The 11,353-nt window shown below is 31.4% G+C and overlaps 1 protein-coding gene and 1 long non-coding RNA gene across 2 annotated transcripts; one reads left to right on the forward strand and one right to left on the reverse strand.

The window, feature by feature from the left end:
• The first annotated feature begins 2,697 nt into the window (after nt 1–2,697).
• On the forward strand, nt 2,698–8,711 carry LOC105118845 (putative UDP-rhamnose:rhamnosyltransferase 1). Its single transcript, XM_011016900.1, is given in 3 exon segments — nt 2,698–3,698; nt 3,700–4,158; nt 8,513–8,711. Coding segments are annotated over 3 exon segments (1,398 nt in total). The 5' UTR covers nt 2,698–2,777; the 3' UTR covers nt 8,531–8,711.
• On the reverse strand, nt 2,759–8,033 carry LOC105118839 (uncharacterized). The gene is made up of 2 exons (XR_841035.1): nt 7,729–8,033; nt 2,759–2,934 (listed from the first exon to the last, which is right to left on the reverse strand). It is a non-coding gene; the product is annotated as an uncharacterized LOC105118839 (long non-coding RNA).
• Nucleotides 8,712–11,353: the final 2,642 nt, after the last annotated feature.

The raw sequence follows: 11,353 nt of genomic DNA on the forward strand, positions 1-11,353 counted from the left end.
CCTACGTAATATTTACCAACGCCAAAGTTAGAAATATTTGTAGTTGAATATTCACTGGCGTCAGAGTCAGGAATATTATACACAAACAACCATAGTATAAACCAACAAAAAAAATGTTAGCAATTAAGGACAAAGAGCAGCAATGCAGCCTACCTTAGGTAGGATGTTTAAGGGGTGATAATATCTTCCCTTTTACGTAACCAGTCACGGACCATAGAATCTCTATTGACCAGTTAGGGTTCCTAGTAACCATAATACTAGGTGGCGACTCTTTAAATAAAGACAATTCCCCATTCAAAGAATAGGATGCCAGAAATCCATTCTTTCCATTCCATCAAAATTTTTAAGGCCGCCGCGATGTCGGGTGCGACATCGGTTATTGCCATGCAAAATGTGAATTCAAGTTCTGCAGTCACTGCACTCCCTAATAGCACAGTAACCAACCAATTATAAAAGAATGGGCCAGCTATGGCTTATTTGCATGTTACATAAATAATATTTTTCTGATAGGCCGCTCCGATCCCTTCCCATTAGATACATTATAACAATACAAATCGAGTATTAAAATATTTGATTTTTATAAAAAAATTAATAATAATAATTTTTTTTTGTGTGTATGACCAAGTATCTCAAAAAAAAAAATTGTATTGTGTTTTTTCATACAAAAAAATATTTTAGCATCCATTTAGCTTTAATGACCGGTTTATTAAAGTCAAAAGAGCATTGTCCAAGATTTAAAGAAAACAACAAAAAATTTATTTTTGTTTTGTTTTAGTACCAAGGATTATGAATTTATATGTAAAACATATTCTCTATATCAAAAGGTTTTGTTATATATTTTGCTTAAATTTTTTATCTGACATTAAAACAATGCAGCCTACCTAAGGTAGGATGAATTTGGGGTGTTACTATCTTTCTTTTATGCAACCAGTCTCTGCATCCCATCTCTGAGATTAGTTAAGGTTCTTAGTAACCAGAATACTAGGTAGCGACTCCCAACCTATATTTTGTTGTTAATAGACAAGAATTTCTTATCTCCCTATATTTGCTAGTTAAAATTCCATATTTTTTTTCCAAAAGAGTGGAAGATCATCGCATTGTTGTACACGTGCGACAATACCCAAGAAACTTGGGCTGGAAAGGGACGTCTCACCAAAGTTGCTTGGGTGTGATATGAGCGCAAATTGAAATTAATTGGGTCATGTAATACTGTTTGACTTAAACTCTAGATCTGACCTTAGGACTCAAGGTAAATGAATCTTGCATACAAACCCAAAATTCATTGATCTTGGATTTCCAAATATAATTATTTTTATTATAGTTAAAATTATTGATAAAGTAGTTATTAAATTTGAAAAAAAATTTATTAATATTAAAAATAAAAATATATTTTATCACTATTAGTGTTATTAATATTAAAAGTTATTACACCAAAAAATTATGATCACCATCATCATTAAATTAAAAAAATATTATTACTATAAAAAACCATATTTTTTCAAAAGAAAAATAAAAAAACAAAAAAACTTGGACACAAAAGTTAAATACTATTAATATTAATATTGTAAGTATTAGAAAATATTTTTTTTAAAAATTATAACTATGAATACTATAAAAACTTGGACTAAATAAGTTTACTATAATTATTATCATGATAAATACTATTATTTATATTTTAATATTATTATTTTTATTATAGCTAATATTGCAAATATAGTAATGAATAAGTTTGAAAAAAATATTATTAATATTAAGAAAAAATCATAACTTTATTTTGAATGATGAAATTATAAATAATTATTCTTCTTCTTTTTATTATTATTATCACCAATAAGTTTGAAATAAAATATTATTACTATAAAAAAATAGATATGATTTGAGGGATAAAATTAAAAATTTTTATTATCATCATCATTAATAAATTTTTTAAAATATTATTATTGTTAAAAAAAATCATAAATTTAATTTGAAAAGATTACAAGTTACAGGAATTTGGATCAGACAAGTTTAATATTATTATTAATATTAAAAATATTATTATATTTATTAATATTATGAAATTCAAAATAAATGTTATTACTATAAAGAAACATAAAAATAATTTAAAAGATAAAATTAATTATTATTATTATTATTATTATTATTATTATTATTATTATTTATGTTATTGTTGTTAATATTAACTTGAGTCAGACATTATCTTTCATATCAAAAAAACTTGTCTTAAAAAGAATGTTTTGCTTAAATTTTTTGAATGCAGTATAGAAGCAGATCCAAATCTTTTGGGTTTATAGTCCTGCTTGGAGCAGGCTTAAGGGTTTGGTGTTATGATTCAAGGTTTATAGATATTATGTTTTTAAATATTATTATTTTATTATAATTAATAATAATATTAAAATAATTAATAATTTTTTTAAAAAATTATTATCAATATTAAAAAATGAACATATATTTTATTTGATAGATAAGATTATTATTATTATTATTATTATTATTATTATTATTATTACCAATAAATTAAAAAAATTATTATTACTATAAACAAATAATTTTTTAAAAAAATTAAAAATATAAGAATTTAAACAAATAAATTAAACATTATTATTAATATTTTTAGGTTCGGTGCTCCAACCATCACCATATTCTTAAATTTAATATTTTTTTTAATAGTTTTTATAAATACAAAAGGTTAACTGGCAGTCCTATTAAGTACATATAGATGTGGAATTCGGGATAGGAAGCTAGAGACACAAAAGCATTTAGATCAGGAAGTATCAATGGATGAACCTGACGAGCTCCACATAGCCATGTTCCCATGGCTTGCTTTCGGTCATATCATCCCATTTCTAGAGCTCGCCAAGCTAATAGCTCAAAGGGGTCACAAGATCTCCTTTATATCTACTCCAAGAAACATCCAACGTTTACCATCTATACCTCTAGATTTAACACCCCGAATCAATCTAGCGAGCCTCGCTTTACCCCGTGTAGAAAATCTCCCAAACAACGCAGAGGCCACAGCAGACTTACCTTTCGACAAAATTCCATACCTTAAGTTAGCCTACGACGGACTCCAAGATTCTATATTTCACTTCTTACATTCTTCTTCTCCAGATTGGATCATCTTTGATTTCGCTCCTTACTGGTTACCCGAGATAGCAACCAAGCTTGGGATCTATGGTGTTCTCTTTAGCATTTTTGGTGCATGGACCATATCCTTCGCTGGACCATCATCCTCAGCAATGCTCAACGACGACGATCCAAGGACCGAACCGCAGCACTTCACGGTCCCTCCAAAGTGGGTCACATTTCCATCCAAAGTGGCATTTCGCATCCATGAAGCTAAGCGCTTTTTGGATCAAATAGAACTGAACAGTTCAGGTGTCACTGATATATTTCGTTGGGGATCCGTGCTTGCTGGCTGCGATGTTATAGCAGTGAGGAGCTGCTTAGAGCTAGAGGCTGATTTCTTAAGACTCGTGGAAGACCTTCACTGTAAGCCTGTAATCCCAGTAGGACTACTGCCACCATCTGCTGAGTTTAGCGAAGGCGGGGTGGACGAAAAGTGGGTTGCGATCAGTGAGTGGCTAGACAAGCAAACCCAAGGATCTGTGGTTTACATAGCGTTTGGAAGCGAGTTAACAATGAATCAAAAGGATATAACTGAATTGGCACTGGGGTTAGAGTTATCAGGGCTGCAGGTTCTTTTGGGCTTTGAGGAACCGGGATGACTCGGTCAGGTTACCAGATGGATTTGAGGAACGAGTAAAAGGACGTGGAGTGGTGTGGACGAGCTGGGCACCACAACTACGGATTATGGCTCATGAATCGGTTGGGGGTTTTGTGACTCACTGCGGTTACAGCTCAGTTATAGAGGCATTCTCCTTCGGACTGGCTTTGATCATGTTACCTTTCGCTATAGACCAGGGATTAATCGCAAGGGTTTTCGAAGGGAAGAAGGTTGGGATAGAAGTGCCGAGAGATGAGCAGGACGGGTCGTTTACGAGGAACTCGGTAGCTGAGTCACTCAGGCTGGTTATTGTTGACAAGGAAGGATCCGCGTACAGAGAAAATGCCAAGCAGCAGATGGTAACATTATTTGGAGAGAAGAGTATCAGCGATCGATGCATGGACCACTTTGTTGCCTTCTTACGAAGTCATGGGAAATTGCCAGCAGTGATTGACAATGACCTGCCCACGCACTCGCCACCCTGACACGTGCCAATGCTGCGTGTCATCCGATTCTCGACAAGGTTTTAAGAAAAAAAGCCCGTAGGTTTGGACTCTGGAAAGCCTTTTTACTCTGTGTGTGACTATGGAGTCACTTCCTGAAACTAGAAATTTGTGTACTATATTATACTTTTAAATAAAAAACAACAATCCCCGTATTTCCAAACACCCATTAAATTTAATCAATAATTGTTAATTTTAAAATCTTAAAAACTTAATAAAAATATACATAAACTAATCTGAATACTTGTAATTACTAAGACACCTGTAATTATTATATATATAAAAAAGCTTAGCAGCATCAAATAAGCCTTTTATTCCCTGCAAAGAGCAGAGTCGTTAGGAATTCAGTAACCGTTCATTTTGATAAGAGGAGGGTGGCAGCTGAAGTGTAATATCCAGCAGATCATTTCATGAACCATATCCACGAATTTAAGCATAAAAAAAAATAAAAATTAAATGAGTTAAAAAAAGGCATAATCTATAATTCAAATATTCAATCAAACTATGGTCTTATAAGCATGTTGTCAGCGAGCCAGCACCAGCGAAGATCAAGACCGAGCTCAAGTTAGATTTAAAAGTTATTTGATTTTTTTTCCTTGGTTATTTGAATTTTTTTTATTTAGTTTATGCATTGTAATGGTAGTTAAATTCTATTGCTTATGAAGCTTTTTAATAAGGGTTTTATATATATATATATAACTGATATAAAATTAAGTGTTTACTTTATTTTTCTGAACTGACTGAGAAGTTCAAATCTATTGAGGTTGAGAATTTATTAAATTTTTATTTTTAATAATTTATGACCATATAATTTTAAGATTCAATAAATTTTATTTCCTTTTCTCCATGTCCGTCTCTAATTGTGAGCCAAAGCTGTCGAAAATCATCCACTTTGGATAATAAATACAGTATGCCACACATTAAGCCCTTAACTCAAAAAACATCGGTACAAGATTATAACAGACCCATGTAGAGAAATGCAAAAAATAAAAATAAAGCAGAGATTAATTCTCTAAAAAATATATAAAATTGAGTTTTACTTAAAAAAAGAAAAAAAATCAAAATCAATTTATATTAACCATTAAAACTTGTGGTTTTAATTAGGAATCGAACATATAAAAGGTAGAAAAAAATGCTTAGAAATAAAATTAAAAATTATTTATAAAAATGAAACAAAATTAAAGTAAACCTGGGATTAGGTTAACCCAACGACAAGGAAAATGATAAAAAATGCATAAAAACTAATATAATAAAATTTTAAAAATAAAATTTTAAATAAATAAAATTATACATGGATCTAGAAAATAAATGTTAATTTGTATTAATTTTTAAAATCTATAATTTGACCATAAGCTCGCAGCTAATCTCATAAAAGTGAAAAAAAAAGAAAAAAATTATTAACAAAAAAAATATCAAGGAAATAAATAGAAACAAAAATATAATAAAAAAGCATTTTGAGTAAAACAATATAATAATAAAAAAAATAGAGATTAATTTTGATGTAAAAATAAATTTAAATTAAATATTTAAAAAAATTAAAAATAAAATTTAATTAGTTAAAGAATAAAAAAATTAAATAATTAAATAATATGAAAACCAAATTAAAATAAGGAGAGAGATGTCCATATTAAAGAAAAAAAACAAAACATGTAATAAAAAAAACTTTTGATTAAAAGGACATCAAAGTCATTTCATGTTGCATAATGCGAAAAGACATATACATCCCATCAAGGTGTTAATGCCCGATAGACCCTTATAAAAAGACCAAAATAGTCCTATTAGATAGGTATAGGTATTTGTTTTCCGTTTAGAAAGACAAAATGGAGAAAAACACCATCAAACGGCCACAGTGTTCTTCCTTTTCATAATATATATTTGGAATGTTCGTGTGTTTATTTTCACGGTTAAAAAATATTTTTAAAATTTTTATTTTTATTTTTAAAATTATTTTACTGTTAAAAATTATTTTTAAAAAATAATAAAAAATTATATAAAAAACTTCAAAAAACAACTATTAATACAATTTCAAACAGTACGAGGCAACTTCCCCACCAAATACTCGTTGTTATACACAGACAGCAAACAATATACAGAATTCACTTACGACTCTGTACTAGAGACAGCATCCTTCAATACCACCAGATCTGGAAGAATTTTTCATTCGCAGCCAAAACCTACCAATACTAATATAACTCGTAGTCAATAGCATCTTGCAACGACGATCCCTTCGTATCTTGCGATCCTTCCCTGCCAAGAAAAGGGGCAGTGATATATATATATGTATGTATGTATGTATGTCTGTATGCACCAATCCATAATGATCATCGGCAATGCCTTGCACCGACCCATCTGGTTGCATAACTTACCGTTGTTGTAAGTAAGTTACGTTTCATCTAAAATATACATGAAATATATTTATTTATTTCTGTTTTTTTTGGGAATGAAAAGAATTGGCTTGATTATCTACACTGCAGATGAATGAACCTCTTGTTTTCTGCAGAAGAGAAAAGGGGGCATTTTGAATTCGGCACCCCTTAGTTTTGGGCTTATGGCGGTCCCATGTCCAGACCATCCTTGGGCCTTTTGTTTTTGGGCTACACGATGGGAAGTTGAGCGCTTATGCTGAAATCTTGTGCCCTTGTCTTCAGGGCTTCATGCCGGCTATCCCTATAGCTACGAATCAGGAACTTTAATTATCGCGCCTATACTTTAATTTGTTTTTTTTAAGTTATAAGACAGATTGTGAGATTTGTTTAGAAAAATAAAATTATCTTTAAATAAAATGTTAAACATTAAGTTCATCTGATTTAGTAATAAATAGACAAATTTAATAGTATGGCTCATTTTTCAATAATTTATAATGATTTAGATTTGTTCTCGTATCAATATTATAACTAGTTGTTTTGAATGTGTAATTATGGTTATTTTTTAAAGTATTTTTATTTAAAAATATATTAATTTTTTTAAAAAAATTATTTTTAATATTAAAGCATAAAAATAATATAAAAACATAATAAAATATTAATTTTAAGCAAAAAATAAAAAAATATTTTTAAAATTAAAAAACAAATCAGTTTTTCTTAAATTTGATAATTTGGAAGAGTTTTCTTTCCTTTCCATATCATAATAGAATGTGGTGGTTGTAGTCGTCGTCATCATCATCATGATGCCAGGATTGTATTATATCATATATTAATGAAATTATTGATTTTCATATAAAAAAATATTACAACAATAATTCAATTTTCAAAAAAAAAAAAAAAACTCACATTCGCTAGCTAGCTATATATATACATGGAATAAATGATAAGAAACCCAAGCCACAAAAGCATTTAGATCAGGAAGTATCAATGGATGAACTTGACGAGCTCCACATAGCCATGTTCCCATGGCTTGCTTTCGGTCATCTAATCCCATTTCTAGAGCTCGCCAAGTTAATTGCTCAAAGGGGTCACAAGATCTCCTTTATATCTACTCCAACAAACATCCACAATATACCTGCAAATTTAAAACCGCGAATCAATTTAGTAAGCCTCGCTTTACCCCATGTAGAAAATCTCCCAAACAACGCAGAGGCCACAACAGACTTACCTTTCGACAAAATTCCATACCTTAAGTTAGCCTATGACGGACTCCAAGATTCTTTATTTCACTTCTTACATTCTTCTTCTCCAGATTGGATCATCTTTGATTTCGCTCCTTACTGGTTACCTGAGATTGCAACCAAGCTTGGGATCTCTAGTGTTTTCTTTAGCATTGTAGGTGCATGGACCTTATCCTTCTTTGGATCATCATATTCAGCCATTCTCAACGGCGACGATCCAAGGACCGAACCGCAACACTTCACGGTCCCTCCAAAGTGGGTCACATTTCCCTCCAAAGTGGCATTTCGCATCCATGAAGCTAAGCGGTTTTTGGATCAAATAGAAGTGAACAGTTCAGGTGTCACTGATATATTTCGTTGGGGATCCGTGCTTGCTGGCTGCGATGTTATAGCAGTGAGGAGCTGCTTAGAGCTAGAGGCTGATTTCTTAAGACTCGTGGAAGACCTTCACTGTAAGCCTGTAATCCCAGTAGGACTACTGCCACCATCTGCTGAGTTTAGCGAAGGCGGGGTGGACGAAAAGTGGGTTGCGATCAGTGAGTGGCTAGACAAGCAAACCCAAGGATCTGTGGTTTACATAGCGTTTGGAAGCGAGTTAACAATGAATCAAAAGGATATAACTGAATTGGCACTGGGGTTAGAGTTATCAGGGCTGCAGGTTCTTTTGGGCTTTGAGGAAGAAAATTGCCTCCTTAGGTGTCATCTGGTTCTTAAGAAGCCTGTAGGTTTGGACTCTGGGGTGCCTTTTTTTTTTTCCCCTTCTCTTTGCGCAGTGTAGAGAGTATAGACTAAAATTGGTTTCGAGAAATCTATGTACTATATTATATCTAAATAAATACTTTATTAATTATTAAGAAAGAAGTGGAACTTCCTAAAACTCAAAAGCAATGTAAAATTAAAAGCCAAGATTGTTGGCAGGCATAGCTGGCTAGCAATCAGGGGGGAGCATTGCATTGAAGTCCAGTCAATAATTGTCTGGGCAAAGATATCTTCCGAAGAGAGGGGCCATAGCTCGCAGGAAGGACTTCTCTATTGCGCGTCTAAGATTCCGTTTTGGTCCTTAATATTTTACTTTCTTCTGAGAAAAAGAATTGCACGTCAATCTCATATCCAATCTCCAGAAAATCTATACTGATTAAGATTCATATTTACATTTTGAGTCATTTTGACTCGGAAAGATCCACAGACAGTGGAAAATTTCCGTGCTGTTTATTACTCAACTTTCTCTCAAAGATAAATAGTTAGGTTCACAGAAAGGTTTTGGTCATTTTTCACCAATTAGTCAATGAAAAAAAATATGCACCGTGGTCTGCAGCCTAAACACGTGTTCTGCAATGAATTGCGCAGATCCATTCTGGGTGCATTCATCGCTGTTGGGTGGTTGCGTATAGTGACACAGCATGCCAGACATTAAGCCTTTGTTTTGTGGGGGCAACACAGCCCTCATGCCAGAATTTAATAGCAGTTCAAATTATACCAGCTAGTCCAAAATTTTACATCCATGAAAATAATTATTAGCAGTTAATTAATGATACCAGTAAACGATGTGCAAAGGGCTAAGAAATGTCTTGACCTACGGAGAACATCTAAAAAGTTGATGCATGGTTTGCCATGCAACAAGTCTGTTGGGATATTAGTTCAAATCTCAATACAAGTAATAATTCTTGATTAAAAAAAATTGCGTTTAGAATTAAGCTTGTAATTTTTATAAAATTATAAAAGCTAAGTATTAATAATTCTAAGTACACGTGTTGAATATAAAGAAAGAAGGACTTATGCATTTGTGTTGCTACTGCTGGAACGTGCTGTTGCTGCTACTGGAACGGGTGTTTTTCTGTAGCTGCTACTGGAACGTGTGTTTTGTTGATGCTGCAGAAGCAACAAAAACAAATCGACAGCCATTAAAGTCTCCTTTCAAGACGAGAAATCAGCCTCCAATGGCAACAACAAAAAAACAAGTCCTTCATTCTTTGTACTTACATACTGCTCAAGCAAATTTTCCCCTTGGAACTTAGCTTAGCAAATGAATGTCAAAGATCTTACAAGATGTTGCGTGAGAGTGTTTCCGGGGGCAGATAAAGACTGGCCAGCGCAAAAATTAGTTTATTGTCTGTCCGCGTGCAAAAATCCACCCTAATTTGTCTAGAGAAATCATAGCTAGAGAAATAAAGGTCTTTAAGCAAGCCAAACTACAATTATTATTATTATTATTATTTAAGATAGGCGTATATCTTAATTATTATAAAAAGGGGACTCTGAAGCGCAAGAGTACAAAGTTGAAACGAAAGGTTGCCATCAAGAACAGCTGGGCTGTCGTGAGCATCAATAATTATAATTTTTCATGTTAAAAATATATATTAATGATATTTTTTTATATTTTAAAAATTATTTTTAATGTTAACGTATTAAAATAATTTAAAAATGCTAAAAATTTATTAATTTAAAATTAATAAAAAATAAAAACTTTTAATTGTTTAAAATATTTTTTTAAAAAAGAAAAACATGCCCCACATCAATAATTAATCGACGGAGCTTCGGTATTTTCCAGGAGGGGAGCGATTATAACCTTATTGGAATTAGGAACTTATCTCTACGGTAATGGAGAAAGGAGCATCATCCCATGAGGGGTGGGGGGTCCCGTTCATGTGTCTTTCTATCCTTTTCTATAAACCACTCATCGATATTTCTAGAAAAATATTAATTCTTTTTACAACCACTCATTGATGTTGCTAGAAAAATATTAATTCTTTTTACAAGTAATAATAATAAATAGATATATGAACATCAATCCTACGCATAGCAAGCAGCTGCGAATATTTGCTTTAATTGAAAGTCGCCCTCTAATCGGGGACAATTCAACGCAAAAAGATCCACCTATATATCAAATGGATCACATCTTGTTTCTCTTGCTATTTATTATATTATCACATAACTTTAATTTCTCTACAAGACAACATGGAAGCAGTGGCTATTAACTCTTCAAAATTTATTTAATTAATATGATTTAAATAAATTATGAATGAATGGATAATAAATAATTAATTTAATCTTTTTTAGATTTAATTATTGATTTATGATGAATAATTAATTATTATTAATAATAAAAATTAATTATTATTAATTATTCAATCTTTTAGCTTTCAAAATTCACTAAAAACATGGATGAAAAAATAATTTCTAACTTGAAATTTTAGATTTTTTTATAATATTTATGTGTTTTTATTTTTTTTATGTTTTGATTTTTTCTCTCATGGTTAGAGTTTAGGTTTATATTTTGACTGTGTTTCTCTCATCTCATGGTTAGAGTTGAGGTTTATATTTTGACTGTGTTTCTCTCATGTTTAGAGTTTAGGTTTATATTTTAACTGTGTTTATTTATGTGGTAATGATTACGTTTTAAAGAAACCATAATTTTATGATGTTTGGTTAAAGTAAGAAAGCAATGTTTTTAATTCATGGGACCTACCGAAAATCGCACAAAAATACAGGTAAGGGAGAAGCATGTTATACCTACTTTGC

Source organism: Populus euphratica, unplaced genomic scaffold, assembly GCF_000495115.2.
Source record: "Populus euphratica unplaced genomic scaffold, PopEup_1.0 scaffold5.1, whole genome shotgun sequence".
In the NCBI taxonomy this organism is placed as follows: domain Eukaryota; kingdom Viridiplantae; phylum Streptophyta; class Magnoliopsida; order Malpighiales; family Salicaceae; genus Populus; species Populus euphratica.